Source organism: Diachasma alloeum, unplaced genomic scaffold, assembly GCF_001412515.2.
Source record: "Diachasma alloeum isolate Michigan unplaced genomic scaffold, Dall2.0 Dall_scaffold_00194, whole genome shotgun sequence".
NCBI classification, from domain to species: domain Eukaryota; kingdom Metazoa; phylum Arthropoda; class Insecta; order Hymenoptera; family Braconidae; genus Diachasma; species Diachasma alloeum.
The window spans coordinates 1527853-1555098 of NW_021680359.1; the positions used below are offsets into that span (position 1 = coordinate 1527853).

General features: G+C 37.9%; 4 protein-coding genes across 8 annotated transcripts; 3 read left to right on the forward strand and 1 right to left on the reverse strand.

Moving 5' to 3' along the window:
• Positions 1–26: 26 nt before the first annotated feature.
• LOC107048546 lies at positions 27–3677 on the forward strand. Its single transcript, XM_015271760.1, has 2 exons — positions 27–1698; positions 3415–3677. The coding sequence occupies exons 1-2, from the start codon at positions 137–139 to the stop codon at positions 3584–3586; spliced, it is 1734 nt and encodes a 577-aa protein (XP_015127246.1). The 5' UTR covers positions 27–136; the 3' UTR covers positions 3587–3677.
• On the reverse strand, positions 3675–10384 carry LOC107048545 (zinc finger protein 709). Its single transcript, XM_015271759.2, has 3 exons — positions 10293–10384; positions 9950–10212; positions 3675–6605 (listed from the first exon to the last, which is right to left on the reverse strand). The coding sequence occupies exon 3, from the start codon at positions 6535–6537 to the stop codon at positions 4144–4146; it is 2394 nt and encodes a 797-aa protein (XP_015127245.1). The 5' UTR covers positions 6538–6605; positions 9950–10212; positions 10293–10384; the 3' UTR covers positions 3675–4143.
• A 270-nt stretch (positions 10385–10654) lies between these two features.
• On the forward strand, positions 10655–16834 carry LOC107048487 (motile sperm domain-containing protein 2). Its single transcript, XM_015271662.1, has 8 exons — positions 10655–10909; positions 11182–11328; positions 11397–11574; positions 13402–13841; positions 13921–14027; positions 14100–14300; positions 15860–15982; positions 16060–16834. Exons 1-8 carry the CDS (start codon positions 10831–10833, stop codon positions 16234–16236), a joined length of 1452 nt encoding a protein of 483 aa, XP_015127148.1. The 5' UTR covers positions 10655–10830; the 3' UTR covers positions 16237–16834.
• A 253-nt stretch (positions 16835–17087) lies between these two features.
• LOC107048547 (transcriptional repressor CTCFL) lies at positions 17088–26904 on the forward strand. Of its 5 annotated transcripts, none has more exons than XM_015271762.1 (8): positions 17088–17614; positions 18558–18741; positions 20104–20838; positions 23168–23455; positions 24264–24815; positions 24935–25083; positions 25916–26149; positions 26238–26904. In XM_015271762.1, exons 2-8 carry the CDS (start codon positions 18612–18614, stop codon positions 26298–26300), a joined length of 2151 nt encoding a protein of 716 aa, XP_015127248.1. In that variant the 5' UTR covers positions 17088–17614; positions 18558–18611; the 3' UTR covers positions 26301–26904. The 5 variants fall into 5 exon arrangements, with proteins under 5 accessions (XP_015127248.1, XP_015127247.1, XP_015127251.1 ...); XM_015271761.1 differs by lacking the exon at positions 17088–17614 and adding an exon at positions 17642–17874; XM_015271765.1 differs by lacking the exon at positions 17088–17614 and adding an exon at positions 17642–17874 and having other exon boundaries at positions 24959–25083.
• The last annotated feature ends 342 nt before the right edge of the window (positions 26905–27246 follow it).

Sequence of the window (27246 nt, forward strand, 5' to 3'; positions counted from 1 at the left end):
TTTGGCGACAACTTCAGGGTTGTTAGAGTCACATGCTGGTAGATGTTTGGGGCGTTCTAACCTCTCTGATCTGGTCCTCTCCCGCCTTTTTCAGAGTCAATTGTTAATAACAAAACAGAGGAATTTAACTGCCAATATGGAAGACGACAAACGAGTGAAGAAATCCAAAAAATCCAGTAAACGATTGTTACACGATGAGGACGATAAAGTCGTGAAAGAGAGGAAGAAGAAGCCAAAACGAGAGTCATCATCAAGTGAGAGTGATCTGGATAAGAACTCTTTCAATGACTCTAAACGGAGATTACCTAACTGGTTGGAGATGTCTGATTCTGAGGATCAATTTCAGAAGCCCAAGGAGAAAGTGAAGGATAAGAAGAGGAAGATTCAGGCTGAAGCACCAGAAGCACAGGCAGAAACCCCCAAAGACGTCAGTGTGAAGAAAAATGGATCACAGGATCATGAAAAGGAGCCCCAGGTGGAGTCCAAAGACTCTCCCAAGAAGAAAAAGAAGAAGAGACAGGAGGTCGAACATTCCCCTTGTGAGACTTTTAGGAAAAATCGTCCCTGCCCCAAAAAATTCAAAAAAGAACGGACGGAGGAGTCTCCTGTGAATTCCCAAGAGAATGGTGATGTGACGGATGCTGAAGCTCCTTTAGAAATTGAAGAGACAGTGTCCAAGGAGACTCTCAGGGATGTTCAGCAGAGTCCAGGCAAGACGAGCCCCAAAAAGTCTTCAAAATCTCATAAAAACCTTTTCACAGAGCACGAGGAAGTTGTCAGTGATCCAGAGAGACATGCTGATCCTCCTCAGGATGTATTCGAAGAGGAAACTAAAGAGCCTGTGAAGCAGCCAAGCCCCAAGAAATCCCCAACTAAGTCTGTCGAACCCAAACTGATCCCTGAAGCTGCTCTTCAAACCAAACAAACTGCTAAACAAAAGAGTCAAGAATCTGTTGAACCTCCCAAAGAAACAAAGCGACCAGTCAAGAGAATCACCAAAGTTCCACTTGCAGAACAGTTGACACTGGGCGAGGAATACAAGATGAAAAAGATGGATGAGAAATCGTGTAAGAACTGTAATGAGCCTGTGAAGATCAAAACAAAGACCAAAGTGAGAGATGTGGGGACACAAACGAATGATTCAGCTCTGATGAATGGAATTAAAACGAGAGGTCGTCCGAGAGCTCCTCCCAAGGTGAAAGCAGAGGATCCTGTCTCTGTAAAGGACAGAATAATTACCCCAAGACAGCCAACTGACGAGGACGAGGTGCACGATGTCAAAAATAAACCCAAACCCCTCAGTCAGGAACAGATCAGTCGATTGAGGAGCTTGATTGTTAACTTGAAACATCCAGTGCCACCGCAACACGACGTTGAGATGACTGCTGGATGTCGAGCACTCACGTCAGAGGAGAAGCAGAATTTCCAGACATTTGAGAAACTGAGGACTGGGGTCTGGCAGGTTGAGGAGGACAAGATCATTCTGAAGAACTGGAGGAATTTTTGTAAGAGGCACGACTGGAATCCTGAACTGACACTTCCATTCACTGCCTGGAGGCACAAGGGGGCATACTATATTCCCAAGATGGAAGAGAGGAAAAAGTTCCTTCAGTTTTTGGCTCATGGACTGCCTAGTAGATCACTGTATCATGTATACGCGAGATTCAAGAATTTGTTTAGTACACATAAAACGGACAGGTGAGCAATTCAATTTCTGTACTCTGATTGAATGATCTTGAACTTGAAAGATGATATTTCGAAATTTGTAATAACAGAGAGAAAAAAAAGTTTCTAGTTTCCAGAACCAAATTATTAATTTTGAGAAACTCATGGTTGTAGAAGGCATTGTACTGAAAATATGAAACTATTTATAAAGAAGTAATGTTTTTTTTTACTCAGTTCGTGAAGCCTCGTTTCACGCAGGTGATGAGTTTACTATCCCAGTTTTAGTGTAAAATAATAAGGAAAGATTACGCTTAAATTTTTTTCATTGATTAGAAAGAGGCTTTATAGAGGAAGCAAATCTTCAAAAGTGTCATCATGATGCAGTTCTCAATCGATTGATTCAACTTTTGATTCACACATATGTAATATATTCACAAATATATATAAAATTCTAAAAATAAAAAAAATTAAAATTAACAAAAAATTCAATCATATTGATGCATATTTTCTGTATGTGTAAGACAATGTTTAGCTCAATGTGTTAAGGATTGAGCCATGAGGGTACTTTTGAAGATGGCATTTCTTTAAAGCCCCTTTCTGATCCATAGAAAAAATCAAAATCAATTTTTTAATTATTCTTTTACATTTAAACTGAAGCAATTAACTCATCAACACGGTAGATAAAGGCCCCGGAGATTTTTAAATTTCAGTACGGTCTCCCCTCAAAAGTTCTGAATTTCCGAATCAAGATTTCTTTGGAATAGAAGAAAATATGCATTAATTTAAATACCAATTAAGAAAAACTTACAAAAATTGTAAATGTTTTTCTTCGATTTTTGTGGAAAAATTTCTCAGAATAAGTTTTTCAGTGACGTCAAGTCTGTAAAGGATAGTTCTGAAATTCAAAAATTTTACTGGAAACGAGAAACTTTTCATCTCTGTGAAAGCTCTTTTCTGCAGTATAGGTCCCTATGACAATTCCGTCGTCTTTCGGAGATTCCGAAATATTCTGCGAAAAGTGACGATGAAATTAAATGAACTTAGATCATTTTACTCCTTCACCATACGAGTCTATTTCACAGTAGGGCCAATTTTTTAAAATACCCAAGGACTGATCCATATAATTTTTTTAATTCCTCCAACAGCAAGCGCTTCCACTTAAGCCCCATTTGATCCAAAGTTGATTCTAATTTGATTCTCAATTTTTTACCCTTAGAAAACATTCCAATAATCTTACAAGAATTATGCAGTCTACTTCTGGAAGAAGATTCGAAGAATTGATTTAAAAAGTTGAATTTGTGGAAAGTTACGATTGTTTCCCCGAAATAATTCGTAAACAATCAATTTTCGTTCTAAACAGATTCTTTTGGAAATCATAGCGAAACTGACCACGTTCAGTATTTTACCAGAAGAACATGAGTGTTTTGAAAATTTGAATTGTTAGTCATACAAGCATTAGTTATATATGTCAGAGAGTTGAAATACTAAACGAAAAAACATTCCATCTTTGATAATTCAATCAACTCCAACTCCATTATCTCTCCCACATCGAAGGATCTCCAACAGAAATTTCTGGAGACCATTTTCATAGAGCAAAGTGAGGTTTACAAATAAATGTCTCCGTATCCCCCTCAATTGAAAAACATTTCTTAAAAATCGATCTCGAAGTCAAATTAACTGTAGACTTAACCCTGTCATTGAATCGATCTCCACTTAATTAGTGAAAGTAATCATTCTTCTTTCCCCCAGATACACACCTCTCGAAGATAAAATTCTAATGGATAAAATTGAGAACAACCCCGATTTGGACAAAAACATGTACCTCGCGGAGCTTGCAGCGACACTAAACCGAACTCGACAATCAATCTGGAGGCGCTACAGGATACTAAAAAAGAAGGCCGAAGAGACCGAAGACGATTAGTCTGATTACCTCTGCAATAGATTACCGAAATCTATTTAAATAATAAAAGGATATTTTTTATGAATAAATGATTGCAAAGTATGAAAAATAATTATTCAAGCATTTTCGTTTATAGAAAAAAGAGGCATACAATGATAATTCTTTCTGACTCTCGTATCAAACAGCTTTTTTAACCAACTACAGTAATCCTAATAACGTACTCACTACTCCATACTACTCTCTAATTTCGTCTTCACAGTATCCAACAATTTTTTTTATTTTAATACTAAAAAAAATCAATCAATCGTAAAATAAATTCAGTCATTTATCAGTATGACTTGATGATAATCAGATGAATAAAATTTGTTGAATGAAGAATCGTACAAAATCCATAATTCATCCAATCTCTTGATTTATCCCACGTAATACAAGCCTTGTACAATGCACTGGGCTATAGTTCGGGATTGAGGCAGCGATTCGGCATCCAATACCTTAATTGTACGACACTGGTAACCCCTTCAAAGAATTTTAATCCCCAAAGAGGTTCATAATATCTACAGATGTTAAAACTCGTGATTTTAAAATATTTGTCCAATGACAGCGAGTGATCTCACAGCAGTCTGCACATTATTAACATGAATATGATGAGCGACGACATTATGATGCTCCTCAGGCACTAGCTCCCCATACTGCGCTCGACAGCGTTTTTGATGCGCGAAGAGGGACCCAGAGTGGCTGTAAGCAGCTCCACAAGTCTTGCAAACATACGGTTTCTCCCCCGAGTGCGTATAAGTATGCTCTTTAAGAGTGCTCAGACGTTTGAACGCCTTGCCACACGTTTTGCACAGATAATTCGCCTCTCCAGTGTGTCGAGTCAAGTGTCTCCTGAAGGCCGAGCTCACAGCAAAAGCAGCACTGCATACGTGACAGACAAATGGTTTATCACCTGTGTGAATTCTTATGTGATTAGCCAGACTCGTTGTCGTCGTAAATCCACTGTTGCAGATTTTACAGACGTGCGGTTTCACCCCCGTGTGTGTCCTCATGTGATACGTCAACGACGAATTACTGGGGTATACTTTGCTGCAGATATGACACAGATACTCCCTCGGAACTTTTTCCTTTGATTTATTGTGAGTCTTCGCGTGGAGAGCCAATCTAGCCCGACTGGCACAAACTTTTTTACAAACCTCACAGACCACTGGCTCTGCTTTCGGCTTGTGACACGACAAATGTCTTCTCAAACCCTTCATCGTGGCCATCACTTTGTCACAGTGCTGACATTTGTATTCGCCCGATCCATAGTCCTCATCGCTCTCCTCTCGTTTCCCTGAATTATCGTTTACATTGTACATAGGTTGAGTGGGGGAGTCATCGTCAGAGTCGAATAATTTGTTCTCGTCGACTAAATTGTCCAAAAGACCGTGACCATGTTTCTCAGCGTGTTTTTTCAGTGTGTCTGGTCTGAAGAACCACTTTTTACAGACTGTGCACGAATACTTTTTCTCACCATGGACGAGGGCGTGGCGTTTCAGGTTCTTCAGGGACGAGCAGAATTGGTTACAAATGTCGCATTTGTAGAGTCCAGGGGCATTCTCGAATTCATCTGGCTCGTTTCCCTGGGGATCGTCCTCGTCATCAGAATTATCAAGCTTCGACACCTTTTTATAGCCAGCGTCGTTCATAGAGTCCTCCATTTGCTGGTCCACATGAGTCTTCATGTGTCTCACTAGACTCTGTGGCTTCGCGAATGACGTGTGACATGTCTGACAAGCGTGGGGCTTGGTCTCGTGAATTTTACTGTGCTTCTCCATGTTCTCGAGTTTATAAAACAACTTTGAACACGTCGGGCACTTGTGCTTTTTATCGTGCACCTGGGAGTGATTCTTCAGGCCTTTCAGGGTTGCGTACTTCTTATGACAGACTTTGCACTTGAATTTTGGCTCTTCTGCGTCGTGATCGTCGTCCCCTAGAGACTCGAACTCACCGTCGAGCTCGTCGACACTGTACGATTTTCCTGGACTCGGTTTTGCTTTTCTGGTGGGCCTCCTGGGGAGAATCATCTCAGGGAGCAGTGCCTCGGTCTCAACCAGCGCCTGCTCCTGCACTTGCTCTGGCTCTTGTTGACATTCTGGTTGTAGCCCCGGCTGGGGCTGTGGCTCTGGTTCTGGCTCTGGTTCAGGGTCTGGCTCTGGATGCTCACTGTCCATGATGTCGTCATCATCGGCATCCAGAGTATCATCAACTCCAATCCCCTCTTCTTCCTCCTCATCTGGGCTGGCCGTGGAGGTTAACAAGTGCTCGTTGAGGTACTGGGCTGCTTCACTCGTCTTTATCTCGGTTATTGCGTGCTCTGTCTCTTGGAGGCGCTGTTGCACGTCGTTTGGCACCTCCAGGAGCACCTGGGTCTCCCTCGGGGAGCACTGGACCTCGTCAGGGTCCGCCTCCAGGATTACAGTGTCCTTCTCCATCTCCTTGGAGCCATCGAAACCGATTTGACACAAGAATAGTTTATCCTCAGGGTCTATTGGGCTCGTCTCGACCACAGCCTGATGATTCTGCGTGTAAACATCTATCGAATTCGTCAGGTCGTGCTCCATATTCTGCATCTCCTCTTTAACGAAGTAATTCTGCTGATGGCAGTCCACTTTTTTCGCCACTAGTATTCGAATCTGCGAGTCTGTCTGGGTACTTGTCTCGATGGGATCTGTACGTGGTGGCTTGTCGTAGTACAGTCTCAGTCGGGCGTCTGAATGCTGGCACTGCTGGCGAAATTCATGGGCAACGTTCGCTTTATAAATACATACATCACAGATCAGCGAGGGGAGTCCGTCTCTCTCGTGAATCTCTATTGCACCGCACTGCTGGATTTTGTGGGGTAGACCGGAGAGATCGTCTAGTTCTTGGCCAGTGCAGAATATCGGTGTTAAATTCGTTGCTTCTGTCAAACATATCCTGCATACACGGTCCATGTTCGAACACAGACTGATGGGGTTGACACTTTTGCTTCTTAATACTTGTTGATACTGCTAATTTTCTTCTGAAAAAGAAATCAATATTGTTAGCGTTACAAATAGGGCTCCTTTCAGTGGATAATGTAGGGGAAATATTTATTTCACACATGAACTAGTAAATCTTTGACGAAATAATATTCATTATTTGTCACGAATATATATTTTTTAAATAATATTCATGTGAGAGACATAAAAAACTAAGGATTGTATGTAAATTCGTTAGCAGTTCTCGAATATCTAGTGACTAGAAAGGGAAAAGGCGTATTCGTTTAGTTTATCTCATATTATTCTTCAATACTTGTTGATATTATCAATCGTTTTTGAAGAAATCAATATTTTTATGGTCACACATAGGCCTCCTTTCATTTAATAATATGGGAGAAAGATTGATTTCTCCTCATAGAGAAATATAGGGCAAAGAAAAATGTTTGTCATTGACTCAAAATCTCAATATCTTTTTGTGTGAACAATGATATTAACAATTGGAATCTATTACAAACGTTCCACTTTGCGCCAATCTTCCCCAAATATCATTACTAAATATAATCGTGCGAGGAGTAAGATATTCAAAAAATGCAGCCAATTTTATGAAAATTTTTTCACACATTATTGGATCCATTTAGACACTGTTTGCAAAATCTGAGAAACCCCAGAGGCAGGGCAACAAGAAAAATGATTTTTAACGTTGCTGCTCGTACTTGAAGTTGAAGGGAACATCGGTAGCTTGTCGATTTTCACTACAGTATCGATCGGTCAGCAATGTGGAAAAAATACTGAAATTATCGATGAACCATTTAAGGAACTTCCGCAGTAAGTATACTTGGTGAAAATTTCGAAATGGTATAAAGATGCAATATTTGGATCGTATGTTGTCGAGCACATTCAAAAACTATTCCCAAAATTTCAAGTACCTTGTCCACCCGATTTTCGAGATATACATCGTCAAAAATGGAAAAAACACAAAAATTGAATGTTTGGCGATGCATATCTCAAAAATGGGGTGGACCAGGGACTTGAAATTTTGGCAATATCTTTTTAATGTGGTCAACAACATATGATCCAAATATTGCGTCTTTATACCATTTCGAAATTTTCACCAAGTATACTGCGGAAGTACCTTAACCTCATGTATAAACAACAACTTTAAAAATTATTTTTGTTGTTGCCCTGCTTCTGGGGTTTCTCAAATTTTGCAAAAGGTATCTGCATGGATTCAATAATGTGTGAAAAAATCTTCATAAAATTGGCTGAATTTTTTGAATATCCTACTCCTCGCTCGATTATCCTTCAGGATGGCATTCATTTGAGCTAGGGGTGAGTTGGGCAAACTGGAACGTTTGGGTTTGACTTTAAGTTTTGATCGTTGTTCATAAACACAGATATTGAGATTTTGAGTCGATGACAAATGTTCCACTTTGTTTCATCTGTCCTATCAAAAATTATGAATTGTGAAGCAGTTCCACGTCAACGCCGAAGCCCAAAAAAATCGATGTCGAGGGTTTTCATACCCATTTGTTTTTTTAAAAAGTTGGGCAGCAGATAATCACAAGATAACAGTAAGTGACGAATTTATGATTTTTGAGAATTCGCAGTTTTCTTTCGATAAAAATTTTTTTTGCACGTTATCATAAATATTCCAGCCCTCTTCAAAGCTATCGAATTTCTCTTTAACAAACTCGAAGAACATGAAAAGACCTTCAAAAGACTCACTCGCTGCATCCGTTTTAGTTTTGTGGGGTTTATGCACCAAAACATATTTTTTTTCGTGTCACGGGACCTGAAAAACGACAATTCCGTGGCGCGCAGTGCTCGCCTTCGGCTCGGAAGGCCATCTTGCACGTGGGGGACGGTGATCTGTTTTCCAAGGCTCGAGTATGTAATGTACTATTTCGTCAATCATGATTATCTCAAAAACCTAATTTTTTTTTTAATCTGAAATTTTTACTGAAAATCATCGATAACATGGTGAATATTTTCGCATCCGTTAAAATCAGTCGTTCGCAGTAGGTTGGCAATTATTGATACTTCGAGTCAGTAGATGATTGAAAATGACGGAAAATTTCTGTTAATCACCCAAGCATTTGACGAATGATTGAATTCTTGCTAACATTCATGTGTCATTCATAAGAAAATCCCTGAGATCGAAGTTTTTGGGTTTCGAATTTGGCGTGGAACTGCTCATATGTAGAGTCGCTAAAAGTACCTGAATATCTGGTGACTCTAAAATAAAAGGACCTATTTATTTAATTAGTCTCTAACTTCTCAATATTTATGTTAATTTTTGAAATCAATATTTTTATCATCACAAATAAGTTCTCTGTATAAAATAATAAGCTCTTTCCTTTAAATAATCTGAGGGAAATATTTATTTCGTCTTCGGAACTAGAATCTCTTTGAAGAAATTATGAAAAATTCGCAGAAAAATACTAAAGATAATATTGTTGCGTACCCCCCTTCGAATCCTGATTCAATTGTGTATCATCGAACGGATCTCAAGAAGCCCCGTTGGTAACGATTGTCTTTTGGGTAACTTGGATATTTGAGGATTCTCTTTGGAGCTCTTGTGCAAGACACAAAATATTTCATATTTACTTTGTTGAATAGTTAATTAACCGCCCCAACTATTTTATTAATCTGTGTTGTCTTCATTTATCGCTGAATATAACAATATGTATTTGAGCTATCAAAAATAATGAATCCATTAGTTCCATTTAGTTTCTCTCCAATTATTTTGTAATACTTGCTGGTTCAATTATTTTTTTCCGAAACAAAAATCAATATTTCTATCGCCATAAATAGGCCTCTAGGGAAGGGTGGGGTAAAACGGACACTTGAGACTTTTTTTAAAATTATTCATAACTCAGAAACAAATTGATCAATTGAGCTCAGTTTAGCCTCGTGACAAAAGGAAAGAATTGTTCTTTGTATTGAAAAAAAATCAAGTGTCCGTTTTACCCCAACCTCCCCAACGCATTAAATAATCTAGAGAAAATATTTATTACGTCCCAAAAACTAGAAACTCTTCAAAGAAATTATGAAAAATTCCTATAAATATTACTACAAAAAATAATACGCATTTGAGTCGAGCTATAAAAAATGATAAACTTTCTGTAAATTTGCGAAAAGTGCCCGAATACCCGTGACTCTAAAATGAAAAGGCCTATTCGTTTAGTTCGTCTCGAATTATCTCTCAATACTTGTTGATACTACTGTTTTTCTGAAACACAAATCAATATTTCCGTCATCACGAGTTCGTTCATTTGTCTGGAATTTTTTTTCACGTGATCTACGTATCGACTGTTGTTTGCTTTGGGGATTTACATTGTTGCAACAAATGTTCGAAAAATAATTAAAACAAATGGTTCTCAACCTTGAATCTCGGGAATCATGCCACAAATGTTGATGGAAGTTGCACTCCTCACGGCTCCAATTGTAACACCAAATTCCTGATTCTCCACAAAATCATCCCTGATTATTCACATATTTTTACTCCTTCAGCAAGTTGTTGTCACATTTTTGTTCAACTGCTACGAAAAACCTCCAACCATGGCTTGTATTTGGTTCTCTTTGTTCCAATGGCTTCCCCTCTCTATTCTCACAGCGAAAACGGAGAGCCAGTACGGCTGCGAGCCACTAAACAGCCATTGAACAGAGTTGAGAACAATCGTGAGGGGCTTTCATTGAATACAGCGATCAGAAAAGGGCAAAATTACATGTTTTTATGGTCTTTTTTTACGTTTTCTCCGGAATTTTTGCAAGAGGGGAGATTTTTCGCGTGCGACTGAGTGATGGCGTTAGGGTTAATTTCGCGTCGATAATGTCACTCTCTTCAGCGTCATTGCACCGCCATTTTTTTGAATAATTAATGTTTAATTTAATCCTGAACGCAAATTTCTTTTGCAAATCGATAACCAATGCGAGAGGAAAACAATGCAATGAAATTGGGCAAAATCGAGGATGAGTCGCAGGAAAAATTGATTTCAATATTTGACACCTCCATCCACGAGGGAGGGGATGAGCGAGAGGTGCATGCACCTTTGAACATCGCGCAATTCAGTATAAAGTCGCCAGTGTCCCGTCAAAGTCGCGCTAATCAATATTGTGTGATACTCAACTGTTTTCACTTTCGATCATTAATTGAATGCGTTCATGTATTATCATAACTGTACTTATCATTACTGGCACTCGAAGGTCCCCAACGCCGGTCAGGGTGTCATCAGAGATTCATTGATAATTACCGAATAAAGTAGTATGGATTTACAACAGCAGATTGTGGAGTTGAGGGAGAAATTTTTTAAGAAACTCGAGGATGAAACACCTTCAGATGAACGTAATTATTCATTCAGTCTTTTTATTTCTCGAGGACTTTTGTTCTTCTCTAGTTTTTTGTGATTGTGTGACGTACGGAAAGAAGTTGGAGCGATTTATTTATTGTATTATGGTAATAGGGCTTGAGAGGTAGATATTTGCCCTGTGCCCGGTCGAGAACAAAGGTCAATGGATATGTTCATTGAATAAATTCCTCGTATCGGCCTCGGGATGAACTTTTTTCCTCGTCCAATAACAGTGACAGGGGTTTCAAGGAAATCATTCTGTTCGCAGGTAGTTTTCATCCGGATGATCTGACGAGGATCAAGACCAGGGACGACTACTTGAGGAGATGGCTGGAACACGCGGAGTTCAATATTCAAGAGGCGGTGAATTTGTTGTGGTCCACCTGCGAGTGGAGACGAAAAGTCGGGGCCAATGGTAATTACTTGGGTCGCATAAGGTCCGTCATTCAGTTGAAATGACTTTTATGAGATTTACTTTTGTAGAAATCACTGAGGATAACGTCAATCGGGAGTACCTCCAGGACGGAGTGGTGTTTGGCTATGGCAAGGATAGGGATGGCAGGGGAATGTTCATTATCAAGTCTAAACTCCATGTAAAGGGCGCTAGGGACTTTGGGGAGCTGCAGAGGTGCATTATTTATTGGTTTGAACGGATGGAAAGGTAATGAACATTCATTAATTAATTCTCCTTGTTTTTTATTGAGAAGACTTCAGGATAAAAACCTTTTGAATCCGTAAAAAACGAAAGAATGCGAACAATATAGTATAATATAATTAATTATATGGAGAAGAATGGGAATAGAGGGAGAGATCTTGATTTAATAAATTAATAGGGGAGAGTGGGGTAAAATGAAATAGCCAAAAAACGAATATTTAACGCAATTCAATAAGAATTTTTTTTTTTTAACTTTTGTTCATCAACTTTTTTTATTATTAGTACTGATGAGAATAACAATTTTCTATTCGTCTCATAATTTAGTGGATTATAATACAATTGATTAAATTAGGCCGCTTACACTTTTCATTTCTCATTCGATTGAAATTCAGCATCATATTTTCCGTTTTCCCCCTCTGGGTCAGCCCCTGGGCCTTGTTCTGGACTTTGGATTTTGCTGTTTCAGTTTCTTTTTAATAAATTAGAATAGGATCCATTGGCAAAATCGTCTCCCGTCAAAACTTCCCAATAATTTTCCGTTCTGCTGAATGGAGAATTATTATTCTCATCAGTACTCCCAAGAATAAAGAAAAAGTTAATGAACAAAAGTTGATAAAAAAATTTTTTTCGCTTGAATTTCGACTGTTTCATTTTGCTCCATTCTCCTCTAATTTAGGATCAATTAATAATTTGGAGAACTGCAGAGGTGCATTATTTATTGGTTTAAACGGATGGAAAGGAAATGAATCTTCATTATTTAATTTTTCTCTTTATTGAGAAGTCTGCAGGATAAAATCCCTTTGAATCCGTAAAAAACGAAAGAAAACAAACAATATAATGCAATACAATTAATTAATTATATTGAAACGAATGGAGATAGAGTAGGGGAGACCTTGATTTGATCAATTAATAACACCTTCAGATGAATGAGGAAAAATCGCACAGATTACTTTGAAGGTAACTGTCCTTGAGATTAGAAAGAAAAGACGAGTTTCTTCTCGCTTTGCTTTCATTTTTCTAATCCTCTTATTAAACTCTTGGTCAGGGATAGCCATATCCATAAATTATAGTTGAGGTTAAATTATTAAGTAATCAATTCGTTAGTATCACTCTTAAGTTTTAGTTATTGGAGTAATCATCAATTTAAATATTCAAATTCTGAATTATTCATTAATCAGTAATTCAATTAGGAAGATTGACGATTGTTTGGATAATTGAAAATCCGTTATAAGAAATATTTTTAATTTCGATTAGTATATTTCAGTAGCGAAGTGGGAAAACGGTACAAGTCAATTTTGACTATTGAACAGTTTTCAACGAATATCTCGGAATCTAAAGGAGATAGCAAAATGTTTTTAAAACCTTTTTTGCAGAGCCGATTGAGAGGTGCAACAAATATAATTCTAAAAATTTCGCTATCTCCCTTACATTCGGAAATATTCCTCAAAAACTCAACTGAAAACAGAAAACAAAATCTTTAATATTTATTGCTCATTTAAATATTTATATGCGTAATATGAGATCTATCAAGCACTTCTTTAGAAAGTAATCGAACGATAACGGCCACATACCCTTGTTCCCATTAATTCTCATAATTTTCTCAAACTCCAAACTCTACCTACCAGCCAATCGGAATTTAACGGGCAAAGACAGAAACATAATTAACGCCGATTCATTTTTTATCACCCAGTCGGAAATAATCGGACTGTTTTACCAGGGAAGGAAGTAATTACGAAGGATCCCTCTAGTTTTATTGCTCCCGAAGATATTGGCGAATCTATTTAAACGAATCTATTTCGAAACTCATTAAATTTCATTCCCGTTCAATTTCAGAGAAGGCAATGAACAAATCACCCTCTTCTTCGACATGTGTGAGGCAGGCCTTTCAAACATGGACATGGAGTTCACAAAATACCTCATAAATCTATTCAAATACTATTACCCAAACTATCTCAACAACATAATTCTGCTTGAAATGCCATGGGTTCTAAACGCTGCATTGAAGATCATAAAATCCTGGCTTCCAGCGAAAGCTATTCCTAAAATAAAACAGGTGAACAAGAATGGGCTGAAGGAATATGTAGATCCGAGTGTTGGACTGGTATGTTGGGGTGGAGATAACGATTATAAATTCACCTTCGTACCGGAAGTTCGTAATGGTGTTAATTCGTTGAATGGTAAATTGGATAATAAAAAGGTGCACTTTGCTGAGGCATCACCATTGAATGAGCAGCCAGCCTCTGGCTTTGGAGATCAATCGAGTGAAGACTCAAGTAATGACCTTCAACAATTGCACACAATCCCAATCATTTAAAACTCGATTTCATTAATTATTCATTCGTCTTTTTTCAGTGCTTGCAATAACTCCAGACGTAATATCATTCAACAAAGAGGGGCAGGAGATCATCGGTACGATCGCACTGAAGAACCAAACTGCTGATAAATGTATTTCATACAAGGTAACTATTCTCGCTGGGTAGTAATCACACCTCAATGAGAACTTACTTTTTAATTTCCACTTATGGTTCAAGATAAAAACAACGGCTCCAGAGAAATTCCGTGTACGCAGGAGCACGGGTGTATTACTGCCAGCGCAGCAGGTGACCGTGACGGTATCATTGCAGCCTGGTTTCAATTTACGCTCATTATTACACAATGATAAATTCTTGATCATGTGTCTGCCGATGAAAGATGCCAAGATGACAGCTGAAGAGTTGGCTGATTTTTGGAAGGTATTGATCGAGTGTCTCTCTACCTAAATCCGCAATGGTAATTCGTTAATAACGTGTACAGAGAAGAAAAGTTTTTGTTTCCAGCGAAGCTATCTAAATTTCAGAACTCTGTCTGTCACTGTAATAAATGCTTGAATGTAGTATAATTGTACTTCAGTTAAGGTAGGGGACAGTGGGTCAAAATGAAACGGTCGAAAAACAACTGTTTGACGCAATTCAAGCAAAAAAAAAATTTTAGCAGTTTTTTTTTTATCAACTTTTTGTGATTATTGGGAATACTGACGAGAATAATAATTTTCCGTCCAGTAAAATGGAAAATTAGTGAGAAGTTTTGACGGGAGAAGATTTTGTCGGGGGATTCATTTGTGGACGTAGTTTAGAATGTCAGTGATTTTTTCGCACCGCATGTTCTTTTCTACTGAATAGAAAATTATTATTCTCAACAGCACTCCCAACAATAAAAAAAGTTAATAAAAGAAAGATTGTTGAAAGATTTTTTTGCTTGAATTGCGTTGAATAGTCGTTTTTCAGCTGTTTTTGCCCCACTCTCCCCTACATTTTCATTTATTTGAAAGAAATCGTAGTTCTGGAATTCAGATGCTTGATATTCTTGAAGGAAGAACAATCGGATTCTTAAATTAAGAACACCTTCGTAATTCATGATGTCTTTGTTTTAAAATTAGTCCAGAATTTAATCTTTTTCGAATGCTTTCATTTATTTTTCATTTTTGACGGCCTATTTTTCATTTTTAAGCGAAGGCCTTTAGCCTGGTATTTACAGAAATATTTAGTTTAATGTTGCTATAACATACAGTGTGCAGTCGAGAACAAAAAAGTGGGAAATAAAAATTTTTACATTGGAAAGTATGGGATGGCAGTGAAATAATTTGAAGGGTTTGACGAGAGTGAAGAAAGACGGTGGAGAGTTCTTGTTGTTTATATAAAGTGCTATTACTTCCCCAGCCATCTTTTTTGTTCATTTCTATGCGAATCGTTTCAAGATTCTTTAGGAGGGTTTGCTGGGAATACTTGTATCGCACTCTTGGCGATAGGATTGGGAATGTGCTTGTGACAGAGATTGAGAATATGGTCCACTTTATTAAGCGCGAAAGTTGTTAATTTTTTGAATCTATCTGTGATGGGTTCTACTTGGGGAGTGTTCTTAATTCAAGAACTTTTCTTAATTGAACTAGTTCAGTTTTTGGTATTAAATTTTAAAGATTTTTCTTCTAATATTGAGTTACAAGTTCCTCATTTTGTTCTGGAAACTACAAACTTTTTTTTTGTGTGCACCCGATATTTTCCATAATTGTGTTTTATCTTGAAAAACAATTTCGAGAAAAAACCATTGACGAGACTTTGTTGGTGTTACGTCTAAAAATTCTCAGTAATTGTTCATCATACCATTAAAAAATTAAAGACACTGGTTACGTATAAATCCTCACAAAAAATATTTCTCGCATTTTCTCCTAGAATCCCTGATTCTCAAGGCCCCGATGATTAAAAATTCAACTAAATAGTATCATTCCCTCATTTCAAACGTTCTCATTTGTTTCCAGACTAATGGAAAATCAGCGGAGCATCATAGAGTCTGGTGTCGTGATGGAGCAGGTGGAACGACATCGATTCTTTCCCCAGGGTCGCCAGGAAGCGAGAGAACGATGGATCAACTGTACACAAAGGTATTCACCCCACCCTCCTCTCTAGAACAAAAACGCCAATTAAAATAATTTTCCTAATGTTAAAAACATTTTCCCAGCTGTCACATCTCGAGGAGTGTCATGGCAAGCTGCACAAAGAGCTGAGAACTCTGAAGCACGTAATGATAATATCAATAATCTGGACAGTGGTAGCAGCCATTGCAATCGTCTACATCTTGCGTTCCGACATTGGACAAATCACCAGTGATCAGAGCTGTCACCTCCATCGAGGGTAGTACGAGGCCTGCAATTGCTAGTCTCCCAACGACGCAGAATTAGTTAAACAAAGTCGAGCGCTTGGAACCTAACAATTTATAAAGAATTCGTAAACAACTTGTGAACACCAAACGGTTACGCCAAACAATACAACAGAGCCGTGTAAATAATATTCCACAGCAGTTGTCATTCCTATTGAATTTTCTCTTTTATTCGATGGACAGTCTCTCCCACTCCACAAGACAAACAATCTGCAACAATGAAATTCCTCAGCCAAAAGAAAAAAAACGGAAAAAAGATAAAAATTCAAATAATCGTGAGGAATATTTTTGTATGCTTTTATACATTTGTGTCTGTGATGTGAAAATAAAAATTTTCAATGCCGCCGGCGAACGAGTGATTATCGAAGCGCGCAACTACTCCCCATTCATTTATACGCCTATTATACAAAATAAATCTAATGAAGTGTTATTCGAGCTAAGAAATTCCTATATATTTTATAATCAATAACAAACATAATTTATAAGATGAAAATACTGCTTACTCGATGGAAAGCAAACCTGTAACTTTGTAATTTATATAAAAAAGCTTAGAATAAAATTTGCAGATGGTAAAATCCCCGAGCCTTTCATTCAATCAATCAGTGTGAAAAAGAGAAAAGGAGAAACAGACCTGGAAATTCGTTGAAATGGGGGGGCAGTTGAGTGGGGGTAATTGGAGCCCAAAGGCGGGGAGAGAGCAAGGGGACCGGTGCCCCCACTCCAGCCACTCAACCCCAGTAATAGCGAGAGGGGATGGTGGGGGAAGAGGGAGGGTTTCCCGCCCTTTTCATGTAGCGTCCAATTTCGTCCGTTCTGGCGTTAGTAGTCGATCTCCCGGGTCGTTCGGTGCGTCCTCTGCATTTGGCGGGCCTCATACTCGACAAAAGCAAAAATTTCCAATAAAAAAATACACACCAGGTGCTAAATCGATAGACTAAACGATCCCCCAACCACCGAATGGCCCGTGAAACCCATGAAAAACGTTCAATTGCGATTTATCAACCGAATGTGTGACGTAAACGTGTCTGGTGAATAGTGAAAAATAATGCCTGTTACAAATCGCTTGGTGTAAACACGTCGCCCTCATTCTGTCTCTATCCCACCACAAGCCAGTGGGGGAATTATTTGGACAGCAGTTGTTGCGCACAAGCATCTGCGCAGGCAAATTTTGAACGGGGCACAACCTACCGAAGCAATCCAACACGAAGGCAGCCTCTGGCGTGTATTGGGTAGGGAAGTGAGGCAAACGGCGAGGAGACGAACGAAGGAGCGAAGAATATATTCCCAAAGTTTCGATCGGCCATATTGGGGTCTACTGCGTTGAATCTTACACAACGCCCTCACACGTACGAACGAGGTAAGCGGATATTTGTCCAAGGCTTTCGTGGCGCCGCACGTTTTTTCTTTTCAACAACCGAGCGATAGCCCCCCCAAATACATACCAAGACCGATATTACGGAATACGATATATTACGATAAACTTGATTGGAGAGGAATTGATCATAAGAAGACCAATGGATTAATTAATTTTTTTTTTTTAATGGATTATGGAATAACGACTAACCTCATTTGTGCTTTATTACGACTCAATAGTTAGACTTTTTGTGTTTATTATGGGTGAGTAATGTAATGCGGGAAGAACGGGTATTGTGGAACGGGTGGAATGATGCGGTGAAGGAGGCGCGTTTAGTCGTTCTCTGGGTCCCCTTTGCTCTCGCCTTTGGCTCTGCGTCCCACCGTCCATATTGATGACAGCGCCGACAGTGATAATTTTGTGAAATTTTTGGTTTGTTCCCGTTAATGCCCCCTGTGTCCTGAGAATGAAAGCATTCAACTTGCATTCATATTTTCCTCGTGAAAATTAACATCCTTTGACAATTGTTAATTACAAATTTTCATGAATGCCAGATACTGCATTTGCTCGAGATAATATGGCGAGCGTTGCGAGTGCAGACGATGCCACGATTGCCAAGTGGCATAGCACCGTATACGCCTACGAGACACTCGGCCGTGCTACTTTAGGTCCTTATGGCATCCTTGATCAATTCATTCATTCAATTCTCGTCGACTAAACATGCATAATCATCCTTCTTTCATGTGCATCGATTCACCCCTGGACAGATGTAATATACCTCAATTTTCGTGGACTCATTATTGATTTTTTTCTCACTCATGCACAGAGATTTGACCATTTTTGGAGCAATTCGTCAGGCAATGATTATTCACCGATGTTGGATTAGCCTTAAGGAATTATTACTCATCGAAATAGGTCAATGATTCTATGATTATTAACGTTACAGTGGCTTTACTGAAACTTCAGCATTGAAGAACCTGGGGAGATTGATGATTGCACTATGTCGGCTAACGTAACGACGATAAAGCTTGAAGAGGGGCAGGAGTCGGTAACGGAAATCCAGACTTATCTGGAGACGTTTAATAAAGAGATCGAAGGTGGCCAGGGTGAGCAGTTGCAACATGTGCAGCGTAAGTTCATTACCCCTATATTTCAGTTCCATTGCCGAGAAAAAGCAGTTTCTAGTTTCCAGTAAAATCTCACTAAGCGAAATTTTTCACTTATTTCAAGAATATTTTCCATAAAAATAAGAATTTAATGGGAAAGGTCGACTTCTCAGTAAATTTTACTCAACTTTGGTATGGTTGAACTTCAATTAAGGCACAATTTCTCGCATTTTAAGGGAATCTTAATTCTGGAGTTCAGAACTTCTAAATTCTTGAAATAACAGCGCTGGGGTTTTTTAATCAAAGGCATTGAGATTCTCAAATTATGAACATTTCGATTTCACAAGAACAAAAGAAAAAAACAAAAAACTCCACAAAATATGAAGATCGCACAATGTTTCGAGTGCCCAAGGCACTACTGTCCATGTGCATTTGTTAAGAATCATAAAGAAACAAAAAGTACAGGAATAATTGTCAAGAAATTACTGGTTTATTCACTGCGTATGGAAGAGAAAAAAATTTAAGATCCGGATGGATTATCTTTCGAACGTTATCTCGATTGTTTTTCCATTTTCGTATTCTAAAATATACCACAATTTCCACTGGATTTTACATCACGTAGGTGTCTCTAAAAATTATGGTTGCGTAACCAAAAAAAAAAAGATGAGGGAATAAGTCCGGCAGAGAGGAATTTGTAAATGGATAATTTATCAAGGCAGCTAACAATCTGACGCATTGGCTATTGAGGCAAATGACGACTGAACAGCCATTCGATACTGTAAATTATTTCTTTGCAATTTCCTCCCTATTGGGTTTATTTACCAATATTATTCAAAAACGCTCTTTGAAAATGTTCAGTTTTTTTCAACGTTGTTTTGATTGTGCAATCATAATTTTTGAAGCCTCCAGGGCTATGTAAAACTGATTGGCAATCGAAGAATACTGCAGATTACCAAAATAAAAAAAAACAACCCAGATCTCGTTCGAAAGATAATAAACGCGGGTCTTAACATCAAAAACTTCCAAAAAACGCGATACGATTCCAGAAAACTCTCACTCTTAAAATAATTATTTTTTGTATGTTTAAATTAATCTATTCATGTTTATAAATGCTGTTGCAATTCTATAATTTAATCCCTTTCACATGTTTTCATTTTAGAATGCAAATTTTTTTGGTACTGAATTTCCTCTATTTTTCTTCTGAAATTAAGTAAACAGTTTCTTATTCTCACTGCAATCTTGTCTAGAATGATGAGTTTCTTAAAATAATTAATTTTTCAAACTAATTTTGCTCTGGAAACACGAAAATCTTTTCTCTCTGTTCTTGCTAATGTTTTAGCGTCCTCAAATAATCATAAAACCACTGATAAATGTCTCTGATAACAGTCCAGCAGGTTGAAGGTCTCTCCGGTGGTGAAGAAGGTGGTACATACTTCGTAGACCAATCGGGCCAGTACTACTACCAAGCCAGCAGTGACGATGCGCCAGTTATGACCCAAGTGCAGATTCAGGAAGTAGAGGAAGAGGGACAGCCAGAGGAAGTCCAAGAAGAGCAGTACCACGAAGTTGAGGAGCTCGAGAATGTAGAGGCCGAGGAGGATGGTCAAGTTTCCAGTAATGGAAATGTGGTATTAAACTCGACAGATGCTTACCAAACAGTGACGATAGTCCCCTCAGATACCAATCCTGGTGAAGTCAGCTACGTTCTGATTGTACAGCAGCCAGATGGCGAGGAGAAGGAACGAGTCGAGGGTGAGGGGGTCGAGGGAGAAGAGGGTGAGCAAGATCTCACAGTATACGATTTTGAGGACAACGAGGATAACGATGGTGCGCAAACCGAGTACGAAGCTGACGATGATAAAACTAAAATTGTCAAGTATTTACCGAAAAAATCACAGACCGTAACTCAGGCGCACATGTGCAATTACTGCAACTACACGAGTCCAAAGCGCTATCTACTCTCGAGACACATGAAGTCACACTCTGAGGAAAGGCCCCACAAGTGCAGTGTCTGCGAGAGGGGATTTAAGACACTTGCTTCATTACAGAATCATGTTAACACTCACACAGGCACGAAACCGCATCATTGCAAGTTCTGCGACAGTGCGTTCACCACATCAGGTAATATTTTCACTTTTCTCATCAGTGAAACTATCTTATTAAGAATTCTGGGTGTTCTGGATACTTTGAGTGCTTCATAAAACTGTGGTTTCTCTCTCTTTTTTTTTCAATTTTAAAATACAACAGGCGTAGCAGCTTTGAAGAAAGTTTTGCGTTTTCACTCTTTCATCGAAGTTATCGCGAGTTTTTCGTTCACTTGATGATAGGGGTAAGCGCAGTAAAATGAATACTAAATTTTTTTGGAAAGTTAATAACTCATCGAGTTTGGGATAAACAGCATACTTGGTTTTGTGGCTAAAGAGTTCAGACAGCTTAATTGATGAATTTCTTTCAGAGTCATAAATATTTCCAAAACGTGAAAATTATTCATACTGTTCTCCTTTCTCTTACAATGTAGGGCCTTGTGATGTTTTGTGACGAAAGGGGGCTGCTTAAGTTTTGATGTCACTACATATTTTTGCTCCATTTTCAATCGAGGAAATTGTAAATGCAATTCTGTTCGCGTCGCTTTTTTCTCACGAAAAAAAGAGGCTTCACCAGTTCTTCAAACTATCGCGAAGATTCATGAGGAGGAATATCAGAATGCTGTGAGCACAATAATTTAATGAAGTACGAAATGTTCAAAGGGCATCGCTTAAAGATTTAACTATTCATTCTGTCCTCCTTTCCCCTGTAATGTAGGGCCTTGTGACGCTTTGTGACGAAGGGGGGCTGCTTAAGTTGTGATGGCACTAGATATTTTTGCTCCATTTTCAATCGAGAAAATTGCCAATGCAATTTTGTTTGCGTCCCTTTTTTCTCACGAAAAACAAGAAACTCTACCAGTTCTTCAAACTATCGCGAAGATTGATGAAGAGGAATGTCAGAATGCTGTGAGCACAATAATTTAATGGGCATCGCTTAAAAATTTAATTGTTCAATGAATCCTTTGCCTTCTTTTCCTTGTTCTTGTTTCTTAAATTCAATGTTATGAAAATAATTAAAAATTCACCGTGACAGAGAGGGGCCTAGACCATTTGCCATAAATGCATTCCTGGCATACAAGAACTTGAAGCCCTTGGAAATAATCCACCGGTTTGTCAAAAATAATAGAATTCGAATTTAAACAAAAATGCAACCAGTTTATTGCAAATAACCTGTTAAGGGTTGGTGCATATTAATAAATAAAAAAACAGAGGGGGTTACGAATCTTTGGAAACATGATATGCAAGGGGAGGAGGTTCATGTTGGTGGCGGCTTGTGTCTGAGGGGTAGAGGAGAGGGTCCAGAAAGCCCAAAAAAACTTGTTGACGTAATTATCACAACCAAAGACATTTTCTGACCAAGTAGAATAGCCCAGGGGATAATATAGCTGTTGACGTAATATTTGAATGGCCCCACCTCTACTGTCGATGATGACTAGTAGAAAAATTCTAACGGTTGATGTGGAAAATAACGCGGAATAATAAGTGAATAGTATATAAATTTCTCGAAGAATTCTAAATGTGATAAGGTCCGAATATTACGCTAGAGTTGCTCAGAAAATTTACTGAGTACATAATCGTTAAATACCCCAAATACATTAAATTGTGATTTACTTCCCTTTTCTGAGTTTGAAGATAATTACATCAATTTTGTTTTTTCAGCACGAGTTTTTTTATTCACTTAATAATGTATCAACTATGATGATCAGTTCGAGAAATTTTAATGATTAATGAACGAATGAACGAGAAATAATCAATGAATAGGCGAGCTCTTGTACATTTTTTTCCTGAAATTATTTCTTTTTAATTTTTAATTTTTTCTCAAATTATGAATGCCATTTCAACACTCATTCTCGATTACCTCTTGTCTGAAAATTGAATTTGAAAATGAAAAAAATGGAAAAATAGTGTTAAAATACCTCTGCGATACAAGAGTATGTTTATCTGAAGAGTACGTGAAAAAATACAGAAAAAAATAATTGTTTATTTATTCAAATCTGCTTGCTTATTCGCAAGGTAGATTTATGAAAATTTTTGCTATTAACATGACTGTTAGACACACGATTGGTGCTAAGAAGATAAAAATTTACAGAGATCCTTTATTTCTATGTAACTTAGTTTTGAACATGCCAATTAAGGTTAGTACGACAAAAAAATCGAGGTGGCTGAGTTGGTATGGAATGTCTCATATAAAATGCGTTTGGAAAAAAAATTATAATGAGCGTTCACAGCCCAATTGTTCAGAGAATGTACGCCGCGAGTGAATGATAGTTCTTAGTTCTGAGTGTTCTAAATACTTCAAACGTTCCATAAACCTGTGGTTTTTTAATTTTCATTACAAAACACATAATACTTGAAATTTTCAGGGGAACTGGTGCGACACGTGAGATACCGACACACCCACGAAAAACCGCACAAATGTCACGAGTGCGATTATGCATCCGTGGAGCTGTCGAAGTTGAAGAGACACATAAGGTGTCACACTGGAGAGCGTCCGTACCAATGTCCCCATTGTACATACGCCAGTCCCGATACGTTTAAATTGAAACGACATTTGCGTATTCATACCGGTGAAAAACCGTATGAGTGTGACATTTGTCAGGCGAGATTTACGCAATCCAACAGTTTAAAGGCGCATAAACTAGTGCATAATGGTAATGTATTCACTTTATCAAAAAGTATAAGATAATTCTGTTTCAACTACACAGGAAAAAAAAGTTTCTAGTTTCTAGAATCAAATTATTCATTTGAAGAGAATGGCTGCATAATTGCAGAAGGAAAATGTCGGAAATTCAGTGAAGAAATTATGAACATTCGAAAGGGATAAACTTCTGGAACAATTGAACATTCATTTGACATTGAGTCGAGGTTCCAGGTTATATATGAGTAGATTAATATTAGAATAAGAACAAAATTCTGATGACAACAGGTTGGCCTAAGCGGTTTTCAGCAATTTTATATACGTAGAAACGTAGTTCTTCAACTTCAACTTCATTTGTACGTATATAAAATTGTTCAAGACCGCTTACGCCAACCTGTTGTCATTTGAATTTTGGAAATAATTACAACGGTCAAAAAAATCTATTCAAAAAATTAGAATAAGAAAATCATAAATTCAAAAATGAGAATGTTCTCAATTCAAAAAATCCAAGTTTTTTATTTTGATATCCGAAAAGTTCTGAATTCCTGAAATAAGAAAAAGGGTTCCTTAGTTTGAGGATAATTATACTCAATTTGAAGAAAAATTTGTAAAAATTAGAACTTGTTTCTCTCATTTTGAGGGGAAATTCCTTAAAATGATTGAAAATTTCATCAATTTCCAGAATTTTTTCCTGGCTAAATTTCAGTACAACAGTTTTGTACTTCAGAAATTTTTTATTTGAAACTTGAAATTTTGTTTCTGTGTGTATGCCTTGAAATTGTCATTCCATAAATGCATTAACCATTCGTTCCTCTTTACAGTTGGAGACAAACCGGTATTCCAGTGCGAGCTGTGTCCAACGACCTGCGGCAGAAAAACAGATCTCAGGATTCACGTACAAAAATTGCATACCTCTGATAAGCCATTGAAATGCAAACGCTGTGGCAAGGCATTCCCCGACCGGTACAGCTACAAGTTGCACAGTAAAACACATGAGGGTGAAAAATGTTACAAATGTGATCTCTGTCCCTACGCCTCTATTTCCGCTAGACATTTGGAGAGTCACATGTTAATCCACACCGATCAAAAACCGTACCAGTGCGATCATTGTTATCAGTCGTTCAGGCAAAAGCAGCTATTGAAACGTCACTGCAATCTCTATCACAATCCATCGTACGTGCCGCCACCACCGCAGGAGAAGACGCATCAGTGTCCCGAGTGCGAGCGTGCCTTCAGGCATAAGGGTAATTTGATTAGGCACATGGCTGTTCACGATCCCGAGTCGTCGCTGCAGGAGAAACAACAGGCGTTGAAGATTGGCAGGCAGAAGAAGATACAGATCATCGATGGACAGAGGGTCGAGGTCATGACTGGTTAGTGATTTGTTCATGTTATTTTATTTTGTTTGTTGGTTGAACAAATGTCTCTGGAAGTTTACGATATGATGAAGGTCATTGACTAATCTCCATGCATTGGTTGTTGTGAACAACAGGTGATTTAGCTTCTAAACTTAAAGGTTACGACGACGACGAAGAAGAGGAGGAGGAGGAAGAGGACATGATGGCTGTCGAGGGGAGCGATGGACAGCAGTATGTTGTTCTTGAGGTCATTCAGTTGGCTGATAATCAAAACACTGATCAGGTAATTGCAATACTTTAGCATGAGGGCTTAAAGTTCTAAATATCTATATTATTTCCCTCATTATTTTTCCTTGGCATTGGATTTAGCAAATTTTATCACATTCTATCTATGTTTTATTTTTATTCTTGAAGTCTTTGAGTAGCCAAGTCATCCATTCGAAAATCAATTCCATGAAAACCCGTATATAAGAAAGATTATTTAATTTTGTCTAAGCTACTACAACTAAATTTCTCCGACCATCAGAAAAGTTGGTTTTATATGTTCCTCCATTAGTCTATAAAATTGCAGACTGCTCCTCACATATGGAATTTTTTTTTCGCGATTGATAGACAGAGTTAACTCCTTCATATTGAAAACAATTTGAAACGACTAACCCACATTAATTATTCAAGAATAAAACCGATCTGTTAAAAGTGAATGAGTAATAGAACATACGATTTTAATAAGTCCCATATCTTGATTTTTCCCTGGATAGCCAAAACTGTTCTTTAGCCATTGGATTCAGCATCGTTTTCCATATATTCCTCTATTTTCATTTTTATTTTTGGAGCCTCCTGACAGGAGAATTTCCAAATGGAGGCATCATTATACATCCCATGACAGCCTGTGTATAATTGCATAAATTGGCGCATTTTATTCTGTCGAAAGTGCTGCATTAATTTTCCTTAATCACTGAAATTAGTTTCATATGTTCTCCCATCATCTAAAAAAACTGCATAATTTTTCTGAAACATGAAACATTGCAATTTTTGGAAAATGAATAACTATCCCCACTTTGTTTTTTTGATCCTTTGGAGCCATTGTTTAATTCACCAAATAAAATTCGTTGCAGATGGCTGTTGTGGCGAGTGAGGATGGTGACTTGATGATGCAGGATCCACTGAGTTCCGAAGCTGGAATTGTAGAATCAATAGAGAACGGCGAAGAAGAGGAGGAGGAGGAAGAAGAAGAGATGAACTTGGAGGAGATCAAACAGGCAATCGCGTCTCGTAAAGTAGTGCACCAGAAAGTGAACAGTGATTCAAAAATAAGTAAAGATATGGAGAACTGCTTCGGCTTTGACGAGGTAAATATTCCCTTTTTCATGCATCCATTCGTGTTGTAAACAAATTTAAAAACGTTACTCATGCCATTGTCACAATTCATCATTTCAGGAAGAGGAAGAGGAGGAGGAGGACACGGGCACCGAGATTCGTCTCCTGGAGTCACTCTCGTAATGATCAGCACTCGACTAAACTGGGCGTAACGTACCTACTTAATAGTCAGAACATTTGTCTTTTAATCGACAGAGCGGGAAGCTAATGATGCCACACGTACATTGATTGGCAGGACTGTGGGATTAAACAGTGTAAATTAGAAATATGTAATAATTTATGCATCTTACTGTGTTTAGTCATACCCATTAAGGCTCGTAGTATCTGAGTGATATAAATGAGATGGGATTCATTTGGAAAAACTGATGAAACAATCACGTCAACTTCAGAATCAACGTTTCTATTTTTCGCTCTTTTATCCAACTCACACGAGTTTTTCATTCGTTTGGTAATCCATCTACCGATGGAGATCAATTAAAGAACTTATAGTGTTTAACGTGCGAATGAAGAAACAAGAATGAGTGAATTGGCAGGTTTCTGTCTTGTACATATTTTTTTTTCTTGAATTTATTCTGTATTTGATAAGCTTAAAAAATTACACTAAGGGTTTAGCTTAATTGTCCAGAGAATGTACTCTGTACTGAGTGGATTATTCCATCCACAATGTTAGAATGAATGGTAAATGATTTAATTGAAAAATACACGATTCCACAGACATGACCAAAAGTTTTAGCTTTTATTGGTATTTTTTGTTGTACCAAAATTGATCGATTCTTTGCTTGAAACTCAACGAGTTCAAGAGAGAATAATTTTTTTATAATTTTCCTTTCTCCCAGTTTCCATTCATCTCAACGTGTCTCTAGTTGATTCAGTTTTAGCTTAATTTCTATTGGGATTAGCGTTTCATGTTATTTTTTCAGCATAATTGACTATTCTCGTTGAAAGAATAAATTTAATATACATCAACTAAATGTATCAAAAACTGCTATGCTGTCTGGCGTAATCGTATAGTTGGAAGAATCCACAATTTATGAATGACTCATCAGCGTAGAGTTGAAGGGACAATTGG

What these genes read in the sequence shown, in the direction of transcription:
- LOC107048546 (XM_015271760.1), top strand. Translation starts at nt 137, where the DNA reads ATGGAAGACGACAAACGAGTGAAGAAATCCAAAAAATCCAGTAAACGA. An exon ending in AGTACACATAAAACGGACAG is followed by an intron (nt 1,699 to 3,414) that starts GTGAGCAATTCA and finishes TCTTTCCCCCAG; the next exon opens with ATACACACCTCTCGAAGATA.
- LOC107048545 (XM_015271759.2), bottom strand. Translation starts at nt 6,537, where the DNA reads ATGGACCGTGTATGCAGGATATGTTTGACAGAAGCAACGAATTTAACA.
- LOC107048487 (XM_015271662.1), top strand. Translation starts at nt 10,831, where the DNA reads ATGGATTTACAACAGCAGATTGTGGAGTTGAGGGAGAAATTTTTTAAG. An exon ending in TCAATCGAGTGAAGACTCAA is followed by an intron (nt 13,842 to 13,920) that starts GTAATGACCTTC and finishes GTCTTTTTTCAG; the next exon opens with TGCTTGCAATAACTCCAGAC. An exon ending in TGGATCAACTGTACACAAAG is followed by an intron (nt 15,983 to 16,059) that starts GTATTCACCCCA and finishes ACATTTTCCCAG; the next exon opens with CTGTCACATCTCGAGGAGTG.
- LOC107048547 (XM_015271762.1), top strand. Translation starts at nt 18,612, where the DNA reads ATGTCGGCTAACGTAACGACGATAAAGCTTGAAGAGGGGCAGGAGTCG. An exon ending in GCAGTTGCAACATGTGCAGC is followed by an intron (nt 18,742 to 20,103) that starts GTAAGTTCATTA and finishes CTCTGATAACAG; the next exon opens with TCCAGCAGGTTGAAGGTCTC. An exon ending in GCATAAACTAGTGCATAATG is followed by an intron (nt 23,456 to 24,263) that starts GTAATGTATTCA and finishes TCCTCTTTACAG; the next exon opens with TTGGAGACAAACCGGTATTC.